Source organism: Mastigoproctus giganteus, chromosome 6, assembly GCF_048544385.1.
Source record: "Mastigoproctus giganteus isolate SK-2022 chromosome 6, ASM4854438v1, whole genome shotgun sequence".
Taxonomy (NCBI): Eukaryota; Metazoa; Arthropoda; class Arachnida; order Uropygi; family Thelyphonidae; genus Mastigoproctus; species Mastigoproctus giganteus.
In genome coordinates this window covers 190,672,994-190,698,839 of record NC_143580.1, presented here as the reverse complement: position 1 = coordinate 190,698,839, position 25,846 = coordinate 190,672,994, and the positions used below count along the sequence as shown (strand labels likewise).

Below are 25,846 nucleotides of genomic sequence, written 5' to 3'. Positions count from 1 at the left end.
AACTCTGTGTGTGTGTGTGTGTGTGTGTGTGTGTGTGTGTGTGTGTACGCGTGCACGTGCTGTCTTATTCAAGGTAATGTACTGAGTGGGATATGAATAAGAATGTTCTATAAGTGTCAACTGTTGTATCCTGAATATGTATAATAAAAAAAAAATTTTAATTAATAATAATATTAAAAACTATTAAAAATAATATAAAAACTAAATTAGCTTTTTTTGCAGGTTAAGCTGTATAAATGTGAATGAATTTCAGTTCACTTGCATAAACTATGCAGTGACCGAATGAATGTGATTATTATACATATATACAAATTTGTATAAAAAAAATTAAGCAGACGTGTGTCCTGTCCATTTGTATAATGATGAATGTTAGAATGACAATGTGTGAGAGAGTATTATGTGCTGTTATAGTCTTGCCAAAATAAGTAAAAAAAAAAAAAAAAAAAGTTTGTGATTGCATAAATTTAAGTATGACAGGTGTGCAATTGGGCCAACTTATTAGGATTCCCCCCCCCCATGGTGTTGATGCCATGACACCTGGTCTGAGGCATGGTGAGGATGCCTGCTGTTTAACTCTCAAATACGGTACAGTCAGACATGAAAGTCTCTGAGCATTGTAAACAGGTTGCAAGGAAGGCCCATGGTGTCCTATCGATGATCTATCAAACTTTTGCAAGTAGAGATAGGGATGTGATAATCCCATTATATAAGGCTTTTGTTAGACCACACTTGGAATACTGTGTTCAAGTATGGAGACCGCACCTAAAGATAGACATCGAGCTTCTTGAAAGGGTGCAAAGACGAGTAACTCGCCTGGTGAGATCGGCAAAAGGGTGTCCATATGAAGAAAGACTTCGAATATGTGGGTTGCACAGTTTGGAAACTAGACACCTTAGAGGAGATTTAATTGAGGTGTTTAAGGCTGTGAGAGGCATCAGTAAAATGAATGAGGACGGAATTTTCAAGGTTATAAATGATGCTAGAACTAGAGGACAGAAATGTTTAGAGTGGACTGCAGGAAGTTTTATTTTAGCCAACGAGTTATAAATTACTGGAATAAGTTGCCTAAATGAGTGGTAGAGGCTGACAGTTTGGGGAAATTCAAAGGTCATCTGGACAGTACCTTCAGGTAAGGGAAGCACATAGGACAATAGGTTTAATTTCCTTTTCTTTTACTAATTATTATTATTATTTATTTATTTTTTTTTTTTTTTTTTTGGCCGGTGCAGCATAAGCCATAGGCTTTCTTGCACCATGCGGCCATTACTAATACTAATACAAATACAAATCCAGCATGCATCGAGTCGAGCTCTGGTAAGATGAGAGTTGCAATCACTGCAAGAAATGTATACCAGGTCATTTATTTATGTTACGAAAGAGGAAAGAAGTGATTGTTTAGCACAGCGTGTAATTTCCTCGATGCACACTGGATTTGAGAGTTAAGCAGCATGTGCCCTCAATCCATGCTGCTTCTCATTCAGCAATGTCAGAATTGGCCTTTCATGCAGTTAACGAAAACTGTAGATTTTTATTCAACGAGGTCAAAATACTTAAGTGTCCAGTGTAACTAAAGAAAACCATTAATTGCAGAAACCATCAAAATTAAATACAAGAGAATTCTATTAATGTTCACCGTCCATATCTAATCTCCAATTAGTGGTCTTTTACATACTCCCAGTTATTTTTATTACTGTGATCAAGACATCGAAAAGCCCTCTCAGCTTCAGGAAGGAAAGTCATTTTTCAAAATTTCTGTTCAAATTATTTTAATTGATTTTATTACCGTAATCATTTTGCACTTGATTTTATTTCTGGACATAATATCTTCTTTCACTCACGGTTGCGTGTTTGTGGGTTGATGTATTTTGGGGTCAGGTTGGGGGCCCTTAGCCTTCAATTCTGGGTGTGTCAAATCACTGATGTTATTTTGGGTGTGAGAATTCATTTGGTGTAATTTTAATTTTATATTCGTTTAAATTCTGGAGAGTGTCACACAGAAGAGTTCTATGGTTCATATTGAGGTATATGTCTCTTACTCTTCTACATATATAAATATTATATAAAAAATAAATATTACTGTACTTACAAAGTTTTCTGGAAGTGAAACTGATTTGATCCCAATATATTTTAATAAGTCAAGTGGAAAACCAGTATCCCATTGTGTTATGACTGGTTCTGACTGAATTAGACCTTTCCAGTGCTTTTCCAAATGATTGGCCTTGTGGAATAAAATAAATAAATAAATAAATATGAAGACTTTTGTATTTGACATAAGCTATATGTTTTGGAAGACATATTTACATAATCATAATCAGGTATCAAGTTCAACCTCCACATCTGATTATACTGCTGTTTCAGATATAATTCAAGCGTGATCATGCCTCCAAGAGGAATATAAAAAATTGCAATTTATTACAAAACATGAATTTCACAATAGATACCAGCAGAAGCAAACAGGCAAATCTCACAGAGGAGAACCAACTACTGTGGTGGTTTCCAAAATGAGGACCTCTGAGCTTTTCAAAATGTATTCTCCTCTGTGGCATATTTCCTCAATTAAATATTTAAATTTTTATAAACAGTAGTTATCTGAGAATTATTACTGTAGATGTCTAGTTTTTTCCTTCATCTCATTTCAATTAGTTATGCAATAAAAAATACATCAATTAAAATGTAAATTACACATGGAGCACTGACAACTAAGCATTTAGTTCTGAGAGGAAAGAGGGAGGAACCAGTTACCATATTTGCCAGTTTCCGCAATATACAGTAGACTTTCAGAATAACGGCACCTTCGGGGATTCAAGATGCTGTTATTTAAAATTTTCCGTTATCTAAAAAGTTTTATTTTTAATATATTTAATGCAGAAATAATGAGGCTAAATAAATAGCGAGATTAAGAATGCAATTTTATTAACTGCACATAAAGAATATAAACATGTTGATGATCCAATGCTATATATTCTGCCAGTAATACACTCCTGCTTACTCCCCGTTCTATTTTCTTTATTATATTAAAGTTTAGTCTGCACAGGTAGCACAGTGGTATCATCCCCATCTTCTCCACACCTGGTGGAAAAATCCTGGGTTCAAATCCTGTCAATAATGCAAGGAACGTTTATATATTTTTAATCAGTGGCTGAGTTAATAGGTCTCAGGTGTAGATAGTAAGGTTTTTTTTTCCAAGTAACTGGGTTGGGTTCTTCGTTCAACAAAACAGACAAATCTACCAGAGAACACATGCAATTTACAGACACAATACACAGGGGTATGTGAATTAACTTTCCGGTGACCCTAATGTAATTAGCATTAGCATTAGTTGAGGAATATGATGCAAGAAAGCAAGTTTATACAGCATCAGCCAAAAAGAAAAAAAAAAAAAAAAACCCTTCCCATTTCACCCAGCTGGTCACTCCAAATATTTGTCTACTTCAACCTTAAATTTATTGAAGCTATCAACTTCCACAACAACAGATGGAAGTCTGTTCCAACAATCAACTACCTGCTGGTAAAGGTAAACTTCCGCACATCTATAACTGTCTTTCCTCAATTTGAATCTAAGCTGCCTCAGGTTCTTAATCTGAGCAAGCAGAAGTATCCTGTCAGCACTGAGCCTGCTCAAACCATTCAAGGCCTTATACACCTTGATCAGATCACCTCGCAAGTGCCTAGTCTCCAGATGCTGCAACTTGCAGAACTTAAGTTCATCCCCTTGTTCTTCTCACCAATCTTGTTGCCCTTCTCTGTACTCATTCTAGCAACTCTACATCCTTCCTAAAATGAGGCCTCCATACCTGTATGCATTACTCAAGGTGTGGCCTGACCACTGATTTATATAAAGAGATAATCACCTCCTTGTCTCTGCTAGCATAATTCCTATATATCATTGACAAAACTCCATGACCTGCTCTGGCAGCCCATCTACACTGCTCAGAGAACTTCATATCTGACTGCACAATTACCCCCATGACTTTTTCATTCTCCACCTCCCTGAGTGTAGTACCACACTCAGGGAGGTGGATATATGAATTAACTTTTAGGGTGACCCTAATGTAATTGTTTGGTAGTCAAGTTTATCACTACAGCTTTAATGTGGTTCTTCTTTTCTTCTCTGTATGAGGTTTATTAACTTTAGGAGCCATAGTGAGGGGTTTTTAATTTAAAATAAATGTAAAACAGCAGTATAATCCATGATATCGGTATAGAATTCACTTTCAAAATGGCGAGTGTAAACAAATACAGTAATCATGTAACTTGCCGTTGTCTTTTTTCAGCACTGCAAGACATCTGCACTGTACGTAAACATCCGATCTCTGTGTGCCATTAACTCAAATGTTCCATTATTTGGGGAGTCATTATTTCAACAGTCTACTGTAATCAGTTATAAATTTTTTGTAAACAACAGCATGTAAAATTTTTTCTAATGATGAAATCATATTTAGAATGGAAAAACTAGATTTGTGTTCTCCATAATTTTACCATAGTACTGTAAAATTCACTTGTGTTATTTATAACCAACGTAATATATCCTTGGTAGCATCCCATAGTCTAATCCAGAATATAACTCAGCTGAATTACACTATTTTCTATGGAAGATGATTTCCAAAATGCTGGTTTTTGCCTATGTGATAATTTCAAGGAATACCTTAATTGCATAACCCTCAAGTAGCTGTTATGCAAAAAAAAAAAAAAAAAAAACCCAGCTTTTTTTTTTTTTGTACCCTTGGCATTTGACTGCTTGGCTATGGCAGCCATTAGATTATGTGGCTGAGTTGCCACTTAATCTAATGGCTGTCATAGATTAAATAAACTGGATTCCTTGTAAACATGTCTCATTTGGAAGCATAGGGTTGTTATAAGAATTGGAGAATTTTGAAATTTTGTTTTTAGTGAGCAAGCATTGCTGTTTAATATTTTTAACTTAAAGTACAGCATTATAAAAAAAGAAAAAAAACTTATAATAACAGTTCATTTTATATTTAATGTTCAATCAATTTCATCCACTGAGAGAAAACTAGTTAAACTAAAAGAGAGAAAAAAAATGGGCAAAATGAAATTTACTTATATAAAAACACTTTCTGAATAGGCCTTCTTTTGGTCATTGCGTATTCATGTTAAGAGATTTGGGAAAAAACTGGATAGATTTTATTTTCAGCAATAACACGCTTCACTTACAGCCAAAAGCAAATGTTAACCACTGACCCCTTGCATCATATTAAGGTTGCATTATATTAAACTTAGGTTCAACATTAATCCTTCCACAAATATGAAAGTTTCACAAGTCATTTGGAAGGTTCTTTCAGTGCAATATCAACAAATTAAGTCCATTTGAAATTTTATTTTCAAGAGAACTGTACTGCCATCTATTCGCTATGTTAACAATAGTAGACATTTTTATATTTATGACAGTTTAAAAAATTGCATAGGAGAGCATACTCTTTCAACAAGATTCAAGATAATTATTGATGTTTTTCCATACTGACTTGTGTAAAAAGTGTAAAGTGTGTTCGTGTCTAACGGCACCAGGGGTTTCCTCCATCTCCAACTGATGATGTTACCAACAGCAAACTCAAAATGGGAAGCATTCAAGGAACTAATCTTGGAGGCTACCAGGCTTTACATACCAACTAAGAAATATTGTTCAAGGTTTAGGCCTAAATGATTGTCAGATGAACTAATGAGACATGTGGCAGAGAAGAAAAATGCATGGGGATACATACAAATTAATGGGTGACATGGAAGCCTATGATAGATATAAGTTGGTCTGTAACCAAGTCACAAAGGAGATTAGGCAGGCAAAGGCAGACTACGAAAAATCCTTGGCAAAGGATGCAAAGAAAAACAGAAAAGAGTTCTTTACCTATTTAAACTCAATAAGGAAAGGGATGAATCAGATCGGTCCACTGGATATTGATGGTTCAACAGTTGAGGATCCTGCTCAGGTGGCTAACAATCTAAACGAGTATTTTGCATCTACATTCACGCATGAGGAGTTATTCAGGAAGGAGAATGATGTAGGTAAAGTAAACATTGGCAGTGAGCTGGATGATTTTGTAATAACTGAGAGGAAAGTGGAGGGGAGATTGTTGAGGATAAACATAAAAAAGGCACCTGGGGTGGATGGGATCTATCCAGTTATATTAAAGGAGGCAGCAAAGGAAGTAAGCAAACCCCTAGCCATAATTATGAGAGCTTCTTTGGACTCAGGAGAGGTACCCATAGACTGGAGATGTGCAAATGTAACCCCAATTCACAAAGGAGGATCAAAGGCTGACACAAGTAATTATAGACCTGTTAGTTTAACTTCTGTTCCAGGTAAATTAATGGAGGGACTGATTAAAGAAGCACTGCAGGATCATCTAGACAAGAATTCAGTTATAGCTCAGACGCAGCATGGTTTTGTTAAGGGCAGGTCTTGCCTGACCAATTTGATTGGATACTATGATGTAGTCACAAAAGAACTGGATGCAGGGAATAACTTTGATATTATATATTTGGATCTTAGAAAGGCTTTTGATACTGTTGCATATGGAAGACTGCTGCACAAATTGGAGCAGTGTGGCATTGGAGGCAAATTGCTGCTATGGATAAGGGGATGGTTGAGTGGCAGAAGACAGAGAGTGGTAATCAATGGACACTGCTCAACGTGGACTAATGTTATTAGTGGAGTTCCTCAGGGTTCAGTGTTGGGTCCGTTGTTGTTTTCGGTGTTTATGAATGATATTGATGATGGGATATCAAGTTTAATGTCCAAGTTTGCAGATGATACAAAGGTTGGCAGGGTTGTTAAGGACACCACTGACGCTATGCTGGCTGCAACAGGATCTGGAAAGGTTGAACAGATGGGCTGAGAGGTGGCAAATGAAGTTTAACATTGACAAAGGTAAAGTACTACATATGGGAAACAGTAACCCCAGAGCAACGTATCAACTCTGCGGTACTACACTGACAGTGGTGGAGAATGAAAAGGACCTGGGGGTAATTGTGCAGGCAGATATGAAGTTCTCTGAGAAGTGCAGACGAGCTGCAAGAGTAGCTCATGGTGTCTTGTCAATGATATACAGGAATTTTTCTAGCAGGGATAAGGAGGTGATTATTCCCTTGTATAAGGCAATGGTTAGGCCACATCTTGAGTACTGTATACAGGTCTGGAGGCCTCATTTCAAGAAGGATGTAGAGCTGCTGGAACGGGTACAGAGAATTTGAACAAGATTAGTGAATGGAACAAAGGGTTGCTCTTACGAAGAAAGGCTTAAGTTTTGCAAATTACAGAGTCTGGAGACTAGGCACCGGCGAGGTGATCTGATAGAGGTGTATAAGGCTTTGAATGGTTTGAGCATGCTCAGTGCCAATGGGATTCTTCATCTTGCTCAGAATAATCAGCTCAGAGGGCATAAATTCAAATTGAGGAAGGACGGATGTCGGATAGATATGCGGAAATTTGCCTTTGGCCAGCGGGTGGTTGGTTGGTGGAACCGACTTCCATCACTTGTTGTTGAAGTTGATAGCCTAAACAAATTTAAGGCTCAACTGGACAGGTATTTCGAGCGAACGGAGGGGTGAAATGGGAGTGGTGTGTTTTTTTTTTTTTTTTTGGCTGATGCTGAATAAGCTTGCTTTCTTGCATCATATGCCTCTACTAATGCTAATCTCCGTGCTGCTTTCATTGTGGGTGTAACAATTCACTGTAAAGGCCAGAGATTTAAAAGTGTATGGATTTTGTAAGTGTAGTGTTGTGTATCGTTGTTGTTCTGGCCGCTAGGCCCCTGCTGGGGTCCAAAGTTGCCCACACTTAGCCTCGTGGAGGCAGACCAGCTACCCAGTAGTTGATATTTTACTCTGGCAGGCCCTGCCACCTAGTCTCCTGAGATTTCAGTGGCTAGGGCCTTAAAAAGAATAAAAATAAAATAAATTGTGGGGGAATAATCGCTGAAAAAGGTTTAGGCCAAAAGAGTTTTGCCTGCGTGGTTTGAATTTAGACATGTTTTAATTTTTGACATTGTGTGGGACGTGCTGGTGTATACAGGGTGTTTCAGTTAAACGTTTCAGAACTTCTAAGAGGGGTAGGGTACATCCTGACAACTCGAAATCATATAGCAATGTGGGGTCGGAAATGCTTTTCTGAAGCGGTGTTGTACACAGAAGCACCATAAAAAGAAAAGAGACCGTAAGTGAGAAATCGTTTTAATAATACATGAAAAGAAGCAAAAGGTACATGGATTAAAGTAAGTGTTCGAAGTTTCTTCCACGGGCTACAATGCACGCCTCACATCTCCGACGCATGGACATCCGAACATTCTGGAATACTCCAGGCGAATTTCGAATTTCTTGAACAAGAACGCCAAGTTAGTAGGATGGATGATTACACGAACGCAGAGTTAGCCGATATGCATTTTGCGTACGGGGCTGCAAATTGTAGTGGGCCAGCCGCACAGCGTTTGTACGCGGAACGATATCCGACGAGGCGTATCCCCAGTCATAATTTCTTTGCAAGACTGCACCAGAGGTTAGCTGAGAGAGGTTCATTTGAAAGAGCTGACAGGGACAGGTAAGAACAGCATGGACTCCAGCCGTCGAACAGAATGTGCTGCAGCATGTACAGGGGAATCCAAGAACGAGTACACGAAGTCTAGCAAACGCAGTCGGGGTTTCCCATTGCAGCGTCTGGAGGATTCTCCGAGAACAAGACATGCATCCGTTTCACGTGCAGCGTGTCCAGACACAGCAACCGGAGGATTATGCACCTCGTAGTGCTTTCGCACAGTGGTACCTTGGAAAATGTGCTACAAATCCCCTTTTTCCTGCTGAAGTGTTGTTTTCCGATGAGGCATCCTTCACAAGGGAAGGAATTTTCAACACGCATAATGGCCATATCTGGGCGGTCGAGAACCCGCATGCAATACGACGTCGTGCAGCACAGGGAGGGGGGGGGCTTTTGGATACGTCTTGGTAACCAGTGGTATGAATTTCTTCATCACTTTGCCTTTGTTTGACACTCTCCATCTGTTCTGCCACAGCTGTAGCAGGTGAGCCACGATTCTATGCTTTTCTACTTTACAGTTGTTGTTTGGTTCTAGGGTGAGTCCATAGATTGTAGTGGGTGTTCCCTTAGACGGGTGATACATCAGCCCGCAGCGAGTCACCTCCAGGCCCAGTGGGAGGACTCCTGTCAAGACCTGGAGGGCGCGTGTGCTCACTGTTCTGCCTGCACGAGAGATGATGAGCATAATGCTATGCTGGATTGTGTCCGGGCGTCTTTTATTTACTACTGTTCCTGCTTTTTTGTACCATATCAGGGATCCGTAGGTAATGGTTGGGATGAAAATTGCTTTGTTATACAGGGACAGGGTTTTTCTGTTTAATCCCCAGTCCCTGCATGAGACTCTTGCTATTAATGCTTGCTATTAATTCCTTAGTTTTTCTTTCAGGTGGATAATGTGAGGATAAATTACTGTCGATTGTAATTCCTAAGTATCGTATTTGTTTTGCAAGTTTGATGGTTGCTCCTGCTATCTTTATTTGCGGTGGTCTGTGGATGTCGAGCGCCCCTTTCAGTAGAACAGAGTTCGTCATCGTGGGTGAGACCTTCAACATGTGTAGCTTTGCCCAATCCTGTAACAACTGTATTGCCTAGTTTGCATGAGTCTCCAGGCCTGAAATGGAGACTGCCTCCACCATCAGGACCAAATCGTCAGCAAAGGCCTGGCAGTTCAATTCGCCCAAGTCCTGAGTCAGGAAGTTGTCAAAGACAATGTTCCACAGGAGCGGCCCCAGGACCGAGCCCTGGGGACAGCCCCTGCAGACTTCAAGAGACTTTTCGAAAAGGTGTTACCACCTCAGTTCTTCGGTTAGTTAGGTAATCCTTTATACACTTGTAAAGGTCTGTTGGGAGCGCTGCCTCCTGGAGCCAGCCAAGGAAGCTTGGCCACCAAAGGGTGTCGAACACTCCAGTGAAATCCACTGCAATGACTAGGAAGTACTTCCTGTCACATTGGGTTGCTTTGAATATAAGGTTTTGGACTGCTTCTATGGTTGATAATCCCGTTTTGAATCCATATTGTTTTGGTGATTCTAGGTTTGTGGTTTTGTAGTGGCTCATAATTCTTTCGTGCAACAGCCTTTCATATAGTTTACTCAGGGTAGTCAGTAAAGCTATCAGTCAGTAGGAATCCAGTTGTTCTGGCGGCTTGTTAGGGTTCTTCAGGATGAGTTTCAGATTTGCAGTTTTCCAGGAGGTCAGAAATTTCCCAGCTTGCAGGCAGCAGTTTAATAGTTTGAGCAGGAGGCCAGGTACGTGTTCCACAGCCTTTTTGATCAGCTCCGGCTCCAGGAGGTCCAGTCCTGGGCATTTCCTATTTCGCATCTGTGCCGCAGCATTTTGTAGCTCTTCCATGGTGAAGGGCGGCTACATTTGTTGCGATGTATATGCCTCGTTTGCTTGGGAGATTTCTTCCTGCTTCTCACTGAGGATGTCTGGGGGTTCTAGAATGATTGCATTGAGAATGTTATTAACTGAATCATCCCATGTTGTAGTGAGGGATCCTTGAGGCATTTTTGTTGCCATCGTTATTTCCACCCTGGGGAGCTTATTTGTGGTTATTTTGTATACCCCCCCCCCAAGGGTCCTAATTTCCATTCGCAGAGACTACTCACTCCTAGGAGGCTTCCTCATTTTTCTTTATTTTTTCATTGTAAGCATTGCGTACACTGAAAATGGGTAATTGTGCAGGCAAATATGAAGTTTTCTGAGCAGTGCAGATGAGCTGCAAGAGTAGCTCATGGTGTCTTGTCAATGATATTGTTAAGGGAAAGTCTTGCCTGACCAATCTGATTGGATACTATGATGTGGTCACAAAGGAACTGGATGCAGCAAATAACTTTGATATCATATATTTGGATCTTCGAAAAGCCTTTGATACTGTTGCACATGGAAGACTGCTGCACAGATTGGAGCAGTGTGGCAGTGGAGAATTGTTTGGTTTCTAGGAGCATTAGCAACTAAGGCCATATTGCTCTGGAATATGCGGTGGTCATTCCCTGACCTTTCCGCATCCTCCGTATTTGGTGGTGATGGGCTCAAACCCCGGTCTAATCAAGAAGCGTGTGCTACGCGCTGCTGTTCCTTCCCACCTGGCTACGGAGGTGTCATGGATAAAGGGATGGTTGAGTGGGAGAAGACGGAGAGTGGTAATCAATGGTCACTTCGTGGATTAATGTTATTAGTGGAGTCCATAGTTGTTTTTTATATTTATAAATGATATTGATGATGGTATATCAGGCTTAATGTCCAAGTTTGCAGAGACGAAGGTTGGCAGGGTTGTTAATGACACTAATGACAGTACGTTGCTGCAACAGGATCTAGAAAAGTTGAGCAGATGGGCTGAGAGGTGGCAAATGAAGTTTAACATTGACAAATGTAAAGTACTACAGATGGGAAGCAGCAACCCCAGAGTGATGTATCAACTTTGTGGTACTACACTAACAGTGGTAGAGAACAAAAAGGACCTGGGGTAATTGTGCAGGCAGATATGAAGTTCTCTGAGCAGTGCAGACGAGCTGCAAGAGTAGCTCATGGTGTCTTGTCAATGATATACAGGAATTTTTCTAGCAGGGATAAGGAGGTGGTTATTCCCTTATATAAGGCAATGGTCAGGCCACACCTTGAGTACTGGAGGCCTCATTTCAAGAAGGATGTAGAGCTGCTGGAATGAGTACAAAGAAAGGCAACAAGATTAGTGAATGGAACAAAGGGTTGCTCTTACGAAGAAAGGCTTAAGTTTTGCAAATTACAGTGTCTGGAGACTAGGCAGCGGCGAGGTGATCTGATAGAGGTGTATAAAGCCTTGAATGGTTTGAGCACGCTCAATGCTGATGGGATTCTACCTCTTGCTCAGAATAATTGCCTGAGAGGGAATAAATTCAAATTGAGGAAAGACAGATGTGCAGAAATTTGCCTTTAGCCAGCGGGTAGTTGGTTGGTGGAATAGACTTCCATCCCTTTGTGGAAGTTGATAGCCTAAATAAATTTAAGGCTCAGCTGGACAGGTATTTCGAATGAATAGAGGGGTGAAATGGGAATGGTTTTTTTTTTTTTTTTTTTTTTGGCTTTTTTTTTTTTTTTTTTTTTATGAAAACCCCAAACACGAAAGGTATCAAAACCTATAGTACTTAGTACCGTGCATGGGTTGAAGGAGAAGTATGGGGGGAGGGGGATACCGGAAACTTTGCTCTAGAGACTAAACATGGGTTTCACCACTTGAAGCCTCCAATAAGCAAAGTGGTGGTATTTCACCGGTTGATGAAAGTCATCTACCACCTGCTGATGCTGCATAAGCTTGTTTTCTTGCATCATATGCCTCTACTAATGCTAATGCGTAGTTGTTGGTATTGATGTCTCAAATAGGATATCTCTGCCGGTGACCAGGATCTCCGCGCCTTCTGCTATTCTTTTCTCTTTATTTGGGCTTGCTTTCATAGTCTTTGTAACTCTGGGGTCCACCACGGCATGGTTTCTATGGAGGGTGTCTTCCTCTTCATCGCCATTTCCACTGCTGTGGTTATAATGTGGGTGACTTTCTCCTGCATTCTGTCCACGTTTTCCATCCGGTCACTTCCTCCTAGGCTTGTGCTTTGAGTGTGGTACCGCGATTCCGGATCGATCGCGGAGCTGAACGGTCGCATCTGCAAGAAGCTCCACTTGATGTAAACGGTGGATAGTAACCGACGGCGGCAGAGAGGATTTCTTGGATTTTCCGACTTCAAAAACCATAAAACCTGGATTCTACATGCTGTGTACAGACGAAAACAACTACACTAGACTCCCGCTAGTCCGATCTAATTGGGACCGAGCCCTGTTCGGATTAGCAGAATTTCGGATTAGCCGAATAACTGCAATAATGCAGAAGCAAGCAGTAAAACAGGTCTGGTTTATTAAGGAATGAATGTATAGTAAGCCTACTAGCGTTTGTATGCGAGCGTAACACACCGGAAGCAAACCCCTCTCCACGCTATGACTAATTGCACGCGACATTGTGCATTAAACGTGAATGCTTATATCTTCGCTCTACATTACATTTTATAGTTTAGTTTAGTTCAGTCTGCTGCCACAATGGCCACGAAACGGAAACACACAACGTGTACGTTGAAAGATAAGCTGGAAGTTTTGAAAAGGCTGGACAAGGGGGAAAGTGCAACGAAATTAGCAATAGAGTTTGGAGTGGGCAAGGCCACAGTAACTGACTGGAAAAAAAACCGCGCAAAGATCGAGCAGTTTTGTACCTCTACTTCAGAAAAATCAGTTGAAAATGGACAAACAGTAAGGCCCTCAACGTTTGACACGCTTGATGAAGCCTTATTCACGTGGTTCACTCAGGAAAGAGGAAGGGGAACACCCCTAAGTGAACCTCTTGTTAGAGAAAAGGCCATTCATCTCAACAAACTAATGAAAGGTGATGAATCATTTAGTGCGAGTACCAGTTGGTTTGATCGCTGGAAGAAGCGCCATGGGATTCGCCAGCTAACGATCACCGGGGAGCAATTATCAGCTGATCATGCTGCAGCAGAGAAACATTTGGGTGAGTTCACTGATTTGGTATCACATTATTCACCTCAGCAGATATATAACGCTGATGAGACAAGTTTAAATTTTAAGGCTTTGCCCACAAAAAGTCTAGCATCTCAACAAAAAATGCGTGCCCCGGGTTTTAAAATGAATAAGGAGCGAGTGACGTTGATAGCTTGTAGTAATGCTTCAGGAAATCACAAGCTACATTTGATGATGATCGGTAAATCAGCGAAGCCGAGAGCTTTTAAAAATATGAACATTAAAAATCTTCCAGTTCATTATAAAAGTCAAAAAAAAAGCTTGGTAAACAGACAGCTTTTCATTGAGTGGTTTCATAATTAATTTGTCCCAGCAGTGAAACGTTTCAGCAATGAAAATGATTTGCCACCTTGGCCGTTCTCCTCATAGACAATGCGCCGTCCCACCCAGACGTTTCCGAGTTGACATCAGGGCAGCTTTTTTACCGCCTAATGTAACACCGTTATTACAGCCCATGGACCAGGGGGTGTTACAGTCTATCAAGCTTGCATACAGAAAGAAATATCTTAGGTCCTTGATAGAAGATAACACCAATTCACTTTCTTTACATGAGAAAATGAAACAAGTGAACTTAAAAGATGTTGTATATTGGGTTGCTGAGTCGTGGGAGGGTGTAACTGAGCAGTCCATACAAAGATCATGGAAGAAATTATGGCCCTCTCTCAGCTTTGTCGATAGCTCTGACGAAAACAATGACATAGAACAATTAATTCAGCTCGTACAGGAAATTCCCGGCTGCGAGGAAGCAATAGAATCTGACGTTAACGAGTGGATTGCAGCGGATGGAATAGGTCATAAAAACCTGTCGGATGAGGACATCGTGGCAGCTGTCACCCAAGAAGGCTCCAAGCAGAATGATGACGAGCCCGGTGTTTCTGTGGAACAACTTGTGCCGCACACAGACAAGACAGCGGCCCTTGACCTCGCTTTACGCTACTTAGAACAACATCCCAGCGCTACACCGGCAGACTACATGTTTATGAAGCGGTGACGAAACAGCATCATCTAGCCGATTTTCATCGTTACGTCAAAAGAAACTAACAGAGTTTGTTACTTCTGAAAAATGACTTTTGTTCCTGTTTTGGTGTGTAGGTATAGATCTGTAATTTTAATAGGCCATATCAAACACTGATTTATTAATTTTGTATTAGTACAGTACTACAATAAAATACAATTGTTTTGTGGAATTCTAAATGTTTTTGTACCATTAATGCCATTTAAATTTAACTGGAAAATACAAAAAAACGTATATTTTGTGAACTAAAAAATTTCCTCTCCGCCAACTGAAATGTGTTCGGATTAGCGGGAGTCCACTGTAGTATTATTCAGGCAAGCTTGTTAGTTATAGTTGTTTTTAGCTATTGTTGGCTTTTTGAATGCGTTTATGCACAGTACGATTATTATAGCGCTAGCGATCCTACTATTGCCGATTTCGATACTGCAACGCCTCAAAATTCCAAAAATTGGAATCAAATTAGCTCTATACATGTTAATTGTGAGGGGAAATGTAAATTTCAACTAGATTAATCATATTCTTGCGTATAAGAGTACCTTTCTTTGTGTGTGTGTGTGTGAGACTGTTTTCCCGCCAAAACTGGAAAACGTTGCATCTTGGGTTTTAATAGGCCCACAACGATAAAATATACCTTAAATTACTCCCCTGGATATAAGAAACTTTATAATAACAGCAGAATGACTGGCAAAGACCAAAACTCATGGGAAAAAAACTGAAAAATCAAAAAATATCGATCGCGATCCCAACTTGAAGGACCTGCCTGCTGATTGTGGGATAGAGGCATTAAACAATGAAGAAATCACAAACGAAGTCTTAGAATCATGGCACCTTAGTGTAAAACAGGCCAGAAAAGGCAAAAACCAGGTAGAAAATACATATCAAAAGGAGAATAGTAATTTAGAACCACAGGTAACAAAAACAGAAGAGGAGAGGAAATTTCAGCTTATAAATCAAATAGAGGATCCCATAAGACAAATTAAAGAAAGAAACTGTTCCTAGAAGAGTTTCTTTATAAATAGACAAATAGGATTATATCTGCAACAAGATTGCAGATAGTGAACTGCTGGTCTGTTTTGGAGCATAGAGTGGTTGAACTTAATACAGAAAACAAAGTATTGAAAGCAAAAGTAGAAATGGTGACTGAAGAGAAGAATAATTATAAAGAAATAAATACTTTGACTTATGCCCAAGTAGCATGGGCCACCAAAGCAGATTCATCACAAACTAAACAAACTAACAATAAGACTAAGGAAATACCAAAGGCAAAAGAAACAAACAGAATCATTATAAAGGCTAAGCCTGACTCTACATACAAATCCAGTGAGGCAATCAGAGATACTGTCATGACAAAATTAAAACCTCATTTGAAAGAAATAAAGGTGAATATTATGAGAAAAATAAAAGATAATGGAGTTTTAATTGAAGTAACAAATAAGGAGGATGTTAAAAAGATTGAAACCAACCCAGAGGTAGTAAAACTGAGACTGCAAACAGAAAAGCCAAGGGGCAGAAACCCCAACATTATTAGATTTGACATCCCTGAGACAACTCTGGAAAGTGATCTTATGTTAGTTTTCTACAACAAAAACTTTATTAATATAATGGAACTGGATGAGTTTGCCAAAGAATTTCTTCTAAAAAGAGGGACAAAAAACAAAAGAAATGGGCAATTCAACGTCATTGTGGAAGTGTCACCCAGAATTTGGAAAAACCTAGAAGGACAGCAAACAGTCTATGCTGGCTGCACCAGCCATAAATTCAGGGAATTCTTTCCTATACAGCAGTGCTTTAACTGTCATAAATATGGCCATACTGCCAGAGACGACAGACAGAATTCCCCTGTCTGTGGCCACTGTGCAGTCACTGGCCACAATTACAAGAACTGCCAAAATAAAAATCAGCTGCCAAAATGTGCTACCTGTAAAGCAGCACGGCTGACTGACTATGCACATAGAATCAGTGATGATAAATGCCCCTGTTATAAAAAAACGGTAAAATTTATACAATCTAGGACCAACTATGGGCCAGACTGAAAACATAAATGTGACTAGGGCTCTAAATCTTGTCCAATTGAATGCTCAAAGAGCAAGAGCTATTGCAGATCAGATCAGATCAAACTCAAATTGGAAGAAAATAATATAGATATCTTGGTACTCCAAGAGCCCTACACACATATGGGTAGGGTTCAAGGATACCCAAGGGGCTATAAAATAATAGAATACACCTCAGGTGTCCCTTCTACAGCAATAGTAGTTAAAAATACTGACCTTACAGTCACAAAAGTGGGTCATCTCTGCTCCCCAGTGGGAGTGTGTGCCCATATTACCAGTGCTGTAGGACAGTTTTACATTATTTCACTATATTCCAGACCAGGGGAGGATATAAACCCAACCATTGAATACCTACAAGTAGTCACAAACTTGCTACCTACAGCAAATATCATAGTGTGAGTGCCGGTCAACTGCCGGTCAGCCTTATGGCATAGCCGTACGGAAGACAGAGCAGGCACACACAATGGCCAGATACTTTCAGACTATATAGCCACCTCACCCTTTCAAGTGCTAAACCAACCAAATAACCTCCCAACTTTTAGCAGTACCATGTGGGAGAGTGACATTGATGTTACTCTTGCCACCAATTCAATAGCTTATAAAATCACAGACTGGTGTGTCCAGCCAGCCTGGACCACATTATTATTATTACTAGCTGTATAGTGCAACCTTAAAAATTGGTAAGACAATACCAATATTTTTTTTCTTTAGCTGGTGCAACATAAGCCTCAGGCTTATGTTGCACCAGCTAAAGAAAAAAAATTTCCGAGTTACCCTGAATAAGAGAGAGAGAGAGAGAGAGAGAGAGAGAGAGAGAGAGAGAGAGAGAGAGAGAGAGAGAGAGAGAGAGAGAGAGAGAGAGATAAGTAGAAGGGAATCACCAAGAAAGAGAAGAATGATGATATCCGGCTCAGGACCCTGGGTGTGCCAAGCCCATACTCACCAGGTATGAGCCCCTGGGGTAAAATCATATCACAGAGCCATTTCCTTCAAACTAAACAGGCAATTACAAACAACCCAACACTCCCTGTTGGATATCAAAAGGTATAACCTTAAAAAGGCAAACTGGCAGATTTTTGCAGAACATACAGCAGCTGAGCTGCAAAAATAGGAAAATGAGTGGTCTAGATCAGGCAACTGTAGCCAGGATGAGCAAACACTGACTATGACAAACATTTTAACAAAAATAGCAACCCTGAAAAAACCAAGGAAGCAGACAGTTCCCTGGTGGTGCCCTGAACTGACTATACTCAGAAGTAGGGTACACCAGGCGAGGAGACATTTTCAACGAGCCAGAACATCTTGACCACAAAATGAGGTGGATGCACTGAGAGATTCTTATAGAACTCTCAGGAATCAGTATACAGCCCTCATAAGAGACAAGAAAAGGGAATGCTGGAGACACTTTGTCTACAGAATAGTGACCAACAAGCTGCCAAGAGGAGATGTCTTAGAAACTACTGTCAAACCAGATGGAACCCCAACCCTGTGCTGGGTGGATTCTGTAAATAACATCCTAGACAGTATCATTCAGACTGAAATTGGGAATCATTCCCCCATCCAGCTAAACATTATAAAAGAAAACACTGAATATGACAATACCAATATTAAACCTCTGTTCACCATACGAGACTTAGAAATAGCACTATCTAAAACCAAAAACAATAAATGCCCAGGTTTTGACCTCTTAGAGGTTGAGAATATCAAAAAATTAGCAGAAATAGCACCAGATAAATTAATAGCACTATATAATAACTGTATGACAGAAAGTATATTCCCAAAAATATGGAAACAAGCTGTGTTAAGATTAATTCTCAAAAACCCTGAAAAACTCCCTACTGATCCCAAATCATATAGACCAATAGCCGTACTCCCTGTACTAGGGAAAATATATGAAAGACTAATATATAGCAGATTAGCTCAATATTACACAGAAGCAGGTCTGCATTCCAACAATCAGTATGGTTTTAAGCAGGGCAATTCCACGGAGGATGCCATGCACCACCTACTGACAACAGTTAAAAACACAGAGGAGAAATATATGCTCGCAATCTCCATTGACTTTGCTGGGGCATTTGACTTACTCTGGTGGCCTAGTGTCCTTAGGAGACTTCGCCAGGCAAATGCCCCACAAAACCTCTATAAGGTAATAAACAGCTACCTTACAGACAGAAGTGTCTCAATACGCACAACGTTCCAGGAATTGACATGCCCTGTGAATAAAGGCTGCACGCAGGGTTCAATCCTTGGTCCTTTCTTTTGGAACATTGTTCTGGACGAATTTCTAGCCTTGGATCTGGGCCCCCGTGGAAAGCCTGGCATTTGCAGATGACATAATTTTCCTTGTAAAAGGTAACTCACAAGTGGTTGTAGAGCAAACGCCGCCCTCTTGCAGCTGCAGGAGTGGGCACAAATGCACATGCTCAAAATATCGCCTGAAAAAACCAAACAAATACTTCTAAAGAGCAATCTGGACATAAGCAGACATCCACAAATCAAAATTAACACAACCACTATAAAAATGGTAACAGAACTAAAATATCTTGGAGTGGTCTTTGATTCAAAATTAACCTTTTACCCCCATTTGATCTACTTGGCGAAGAAAGTGAGAAATTACGCAGGTATGATTGCCAGGATCAGTCGAGCAGACTGGGGGCTCAAAAGAAAGACCCTGGCGGTCATATACCGTGCAATGTTCCTACCTGTTATCACCTATGGAGCCGGTGCGTGGTTCATCCGCTCGGCCATAGTAAGAAATAGGAATAAATTAGAATCGATACAAAGGACAATACTACTCACTATTACCAGAGCATGTCGCACAGTAAGCACACCTGCACTACAGTTGCTGGCCGGAACTCTCCCACTTTACCTGGAAGTAGCCAAAAGAGGCTTATATTATAGATTTAAAAAGGGCATACCCACAGAATTTCTGGGGATAGCCCTTGATACAACCAACACCTTTAATGATGAAAGAAAAAGAATAGCCACAAAGCTCCACGAGCTATGGCAGACAAAGTGGGAGCAGGAAACCAGAGGTCTGATTACCAAACGGTTTCTGCCACGGGTGTCAATGGTTAGCCCAAAGCCACCTAAGTGGTATGCCCCTGGACTTTTTACAGCATTTATATTGACAGGTCACGGCTCCCTAAAGTCAAAACTAACCTCCTTAGGCCTGACCGATGACCCAAACTGCACCTGTGGCGAAAGTGAAGACTGGGCACACATTCTATATGAATGTATAATATATGACATCCCCCAGAACAGAGCTAATAGCACAGATGGTCCCCTTCCCAGGGGAGAAGAACATCTGTTCATCATAGAAGAGCAAAATTATAAAGCCTTTACATCTTTCACACAGAAAGTATTCGAAATGTGCAGAGCAATCCAAAGAATGGCAATTCAGCCCCCAGCAATTAAACAATAATCAATAGTAAAATTGCCCACATTTCCACACCCAGACGATGACTTAAAAACTGTTAGGATAGCAGTATTCTGCACCCTGACATAACAAAACTCCCCAGGACTACCCTGCCATGTGTAGGAACCTGGGGCCCCACACTAAATAAGTAACCATGTAGGGGAGGGAGATGTACAGGCAGCCAGGGAAGCAGATTAACTGAAAAATATCAGTAAGCTAGTAGCAAGGGGTTGCAATGTAGAATGAATGAATGAAAATGAAAGATAGAATAAATAGGCTGGGCACTGAGTGAAATAGGAATTATGATAAAAGGGAATAAATGGCAGTTTTGGTGAGAGAAAGAGTGACCTAGCATGAGGGAAAGAGAGAGTGAATGGGAATGAGTGGAAGAGTAAATGTAATTGGCCAAAACAATACAAAGTTAAAATTAACTTACATTACTTTACATATACTGTATTAACAAACATTTACTAACCACATAAACACCATCACTGCATTCTCCCCTGGTCTGCAAATAAAAAAAATAAAAAACTTGTGGCTAGGCATGCACCACAACTGAAGAATAACAGTAAGTTGAGGTGCCCAGAGAGTGCAGTGCAGAAAGTAAGAGTTGAATAAATGAGATGAGAGCTAGAAGAATGAATAAAAGTGTAAGAGTGTGAGAAAAAAAAAAAAAAAACCATAAATGCTACAGTTAAGTACACTAACCCTAGTTTCAATTAGTATTTAAATTTACACTACACATCATTGCATCCCCTCCTAGTGTGTGAGAAAAAGATGAATGAGTTGAGAGGAAAAAAAAATTAAAAAAAAAAAAAAAATATATATATATATATATATATATATATATATGTATATATATATAAAAAACTTGGAAAAAAAATTATAAAATAAGAAAAAAGTATTACAAAAAAAAAAATAAATAAATAAATAAAAAAAAAAATATATATATATATAAAAAAAAAACTTGGAAAAAAAAATTATAAAATAAGAAAAAAGTATTAAAAAAAAAAAAAAAAAAAAAGAATGCAAGTAGAGTGAGAATGCAGATTATGAATGAAGTAAATGTGTGTGTCTCCCACCCCCTTGCCTGGTGGGTTCCCCACTGTCAGCTAACATATCCCACTCCCGGAGCGGGATGGGCAGCTTGACACCCCTTGGACATGACACCGACGAAGACATTCTTCTGCGCCTTTGCTGCCAACACGCCATTGGCGAGCTGAACTGGGTACTCTAACCCAGTTCCCTTTAAAACCTCATCCCCAGGCAGAGGAGGGAGGAGATGGATCTCTGTCTCCTCTCCTCCCTGCCTACCCCCCCATACTTCGCCTGGTGGGGCTCGTCTCCACTGACTTCTTTAGGGATGCCTACTCTATCGTCCCTATTCTTCTATCTTTTTCCCCCCAGTCTTCAGTCTCCCCCCTCACTAAATCGACTGAGTACACCCTGAACAATGCCGCCAAATTATAATCAATGTCTAAATTCTACCAGTTTTGTGTAAATCTCTAAGACAACTAACACTATTAGCTTTTATCTAGCATATAGCCTCACATGTCTAAATTTAATAACATCAAAATTTTGCCCGACCTATTTGGCCTTTAACACATCTCTTTAGCGTTCAACCCCAACCAACGATTTCCTAACAGCAATCCCATTAAGCATTAATGTCAAACGCAATTTCTTTTCTTCTTTTTCTTTTTTTTTTATAGGTCCTAGCCATTGAAATCCCAGGAAACTAGGTGGCAGGACCTGCCAGAGCAATTTGTTGTGATACTGGATACACCCGGCTAGCCTCCACGTGGCAGGGTATGGGCAACATCGGGCCCCACTAGGGGCTTTGTGGCCAATAAGCCGGATAAACAATGGGCACAACATATCACACTGCACAGACACGGCCCACACACTTTCAAGTCTCTGGCTTGACAGTGTACTGTCCTCAATATGGCGAAACACATGCAGAGATGGGAGAAATCCCATGTGCTGTCTGACACGAACATACCTTATACCTTACCTTATGTGCTTGTGCTTTGCGGATCAATTGTTCTCAAAAGAGCTCCCAGTTTGCCTTTTTGATGGCGAGCCTGCTCGCCATGTATTTGCCATTTGATGGTCTTGGCATCATTCTCTTCATATTGAAGGTGTTTATGTGGTGATCCGATGTGGTCCAGGCATTTTGCACAGTCCAATCGGTCACATGAGCTTCCATGTTTCTTGTGGTTAGCGTGATGTCTATGGTTGATTCACATAGGGTGTTGCTGTATGTCAGTAGATTGAAGGGTTGATTCTTTACAGTGAAGATAGAATTTGCTAGGAACTCCTGAAGCCTTCCATTCCTGGTACCTCATCGGTCCGGTGTAGTGCTGTGCCAGATAGGGGAGCAGCAGTTTACATCGGCGCCGATTACGACTCTTTGTCTTGTTAGGATTTCTTGCACCGTTTGTAGGTAAGTGATAGCGAAATCTATTTCTATACTGGGTCTGCAGTACAGTGAGATCATATACAGGCTGCCAACAGAGCATTTTTTAGCATTAGCATTAGCAGAGGCATTTGATGCAAGAAAGCAAGCTTATGCAGCATCAGTCAAAAAAAAAAAAAAAAAAAAAACCCACTTCCACTTCACCCCTCTGTTTGTTCAAAATACCTGTCCAGCTGAGCCTTAAACTTATTTAGGCTATCGACCTCCACGACAAGGGATGGAAGTCTGTTCCACCAACCAACCACCCGCTGGCTAAGGCAAATTTCCGCATGTCTATCCTACATCTGTCTTTCCTCAATTTGAATTTATGCCCTCTCAGGTGATTATTCTGAGCTAGAGGAAGAATCCCATCAGCATTGAGCATGCTCAAACCATTCAAGGCTTTATACACCTCTATCAGATCACCTCGCTGGTGCCTAGTCTACAGACACTGTAATTTGCAAAACTTAAGCCTTTCTTCGTAAGAGCACCCCTTTGTTCCATTCACTAATCTTGTTGCCCTTCTCTGTACTCGTTCCAGCAGCTCTACATCCTTCTTGAAATGAGGCCTCCAGACCTGTATACAGTACTCTAGGTGTGGCCTGACCATTGCCTTATACAAGAGAATAATCACCTCCTTATCCCTGCTGGGAAAATTCCTGTATATCATTGACAATACTCCATGAGCTACTCCTGCAGCCCGTCTGCACTGCTCAGAGAACTTCATATCTGCCTCCACAACCACCCCCAAGTCCCTTTCATTCTCTACCACTGTCAGTGTAGTACCACAGAGTTGATACGTTGCTCTGGGGTTGCTGTTTCCCATGTGTAGTACTTTAAATTTGTCAATGTTAAACTTCATTTGCCACCTCTCAGCCCATCTGCTCAACCTTTCCAGATCCTGTTGCAGCAGCATAGTGTCAGTAGTGTCCTTGACAACCCTGCCAACCTTTGTATCGTCTGCAAACTAGGACATTAAGCTTGATATACCATCATCAATATCATTTATAAATACAGAAAACAATAATGGACCCAACACTGAGCCCTGAGGCACTCCACTAATAACATTAGTCCACGATGAGCAGTGTCCATTGATTACCACTCTCTGTCTTCTCCCCCTCAACCACCCCTTTATCCATAGCAGCAATTTGCTTCCAATGTCACACTGCTCCAATTTGTGTAGCAGTCTTCCATGTGCAACAGTATCAAAAGCCTTTCTAAGATCCAAGTATATGATATCAAAGCTATTCCCTGCATCCAGTTCTTTTGTGACTGCATCATAGTATCCAATCAAATTGGTCAGGCAAGACTTCCCCTTAACAAAACCATGCTGTGTCCGAGCTATAACTGAAGTCTTGTCTAAATGATCCTGCAGTGCTTCTTGAACCAGTGCCTCCATTCATTTTCCTGGAACAGAAGTTAAGCTCACAGGTCTATAATTACTTGTGTCAGCCTTTGATCCTCCTTTGTGAATTGGGGTCACATTTGCACATTTCCAGTCTATGGGTACCTCCCCTGAGTCCAAGGAAGCTCTCATAATTATGGCTAATGGTTTGCTTACTTCCTTTGCTGCCTCCTTTAATATAACTGGATAGATCCCATCCACCCCGGGTGCCTTTCTTGTGATTATCTTCAACAATTTTTCCTCCACTTTACTCCCAGTTATTTCAAGATTCTGTAGCTTACTGCTAGAGTTGAATACACATCTGGCATTCCCCTCGCTGAATAACTCCTCATGTGTGAATGTCGATGCAAAATATTCATTTAGTTTGTTAGCTACCTGAGCAGGATCATCAACAATTGACCCATCAATATCAAGTGGACCAATCTGATTCATCCCCTTCCTTCTAGAGTTTACATAAGTAAAGAACTCTTTGCTGTTTTTCTTTGCATCCCTTGCCAAGGATTTCTCGTAATCTGCCTTCGCCTGCCTAACCTCCTTTGTAACTTGGCTGCATATCAACTTGTATCTATCATAGGCTTCTGTGTCATGTGTTAATTTGTAAGTATCCCATGCATTTTTCTTCTCTGTCATATGCCTCATTAGTTCATCTGACATCCATTTTGGCATAAACCTTGAACAATATTTCTTAGTTGGTATGTAAAGCCTAGTAGCTTCCAAGATAAGTTCTTTGAATGCTTCCCATTTTGAATTTGCTGTTGGTAACATCATCAGTTGGTCCCACTGTATAGAATTTAAATACTGTCTCAGTCCATCGTAGTCGCCTTTACGGAAGCAATAACCCTTCCCTTTACCCCTAATGATAGTTACCTCTTTGAGTAAATCCCACTTCAGCACACTGTGATCACTGCCACCTAGTGGTTCATTTATTTGCAGATTCTTAATGCATGAAGAATCACTGCTGATAATCAAATCAAGAGTATTACTCCCTCTAGTTGCCTCCCGAACATGCTGATGTAGAAAACAATCATCCAATAAATCCACAAAAGCCCTGCTAGTGTGTGAGTGACCAGCCGCCAAATTCCAGTCAATATCTGGGAAATTAAAATCTCCCATTATAAGACTCTCTGATTTACTGGCCCACTCTATTTCCCTGTACAGTTTCTTATTATACTCATCAGAGTCATTAGGCCTATAGCACACTCCTACTCTCAATTTTGATCTCCCAATGCTTATGTCACACCAAACTGACTCAACACTGCACTGTCCAGCGATGTCGACTGGCTTCACGTCCTTGGTTTTTATGTGTTTCTTAACTAATAGCATAACCCCTCCCCCCTTCCTATCCTGTCTATCCTTTCTGTAGACGTTGTACTCCCCAAATTCCAGTTCTGCATCCCTTATATCTGTGTGACACCACGTCTCTGATATTCCAACAATATCTGCCTTTGATGTTTTGAGCAATACCTCAAATTCATCAAATTTGTTTACTAAACTCCTAGCATTGGTGTACACGCAAGTATACCTGCACCTGTTTCTATTCTTAGCTACCCTAACACAACCCATGTGTTTACTTGTACCGCAATGGCTCCCAGCAGTCTGTGAAATATCAACATCTTGTTTTTCAGGCTTCTGCTCATTCTAATAGAAGCAGTGCAAGAATCTCTTTGACCTCTGCCAGTGGCTACTGTCAATCTATTGGTCTTTGTCTCCCCCCCAAGCTAGCAGTTTTCCGACCCACCTAACACTGCCTCGATAGCATCAGCAAATATTCTTGCACCCTTTCTATTTAAGTGTATCCCATCCCTGTAGAAGCAATCTCTCCTGTTAACAAGTACAGTCCTAATAATAAGTCCTACAAGTACTGAGCTAATAATATGGGCACATGCTGCCCATGGCGTG

General features: G+C 40.5%; 1 protein-coding gene across 4 annotated transcripts in view; it reads right to left on the bottom strand.

Moving 5' to 3' along the window:
* Nucleotides 1–25,846, bottom strand: part of LOC150084832 (2-oxoadipate dehydrogenase complex component E1) — a 608,625-nt gene that overhangs the window by 235,922 nt on the left and 346,857 nt on the right. For 3 of the 4 annotated variants that reach the window (XM_090376637.1, XM_090376633.1, XM_090376634.1), the window contains one exon: nt 2,087–2,218. The exons of the other annotated variant lie outside the window; for it this stretch is intronic. In XM_090376637.1, the coding sequence (XP_090232763.1) occupies nt 2,087–2,218 (132 nt within the window). The remainder of the gene's footprint in view (nt 1–2,086; nt 2,219–25,846) is intronic. 4 annotated transcript variants of the gene reach the window in all.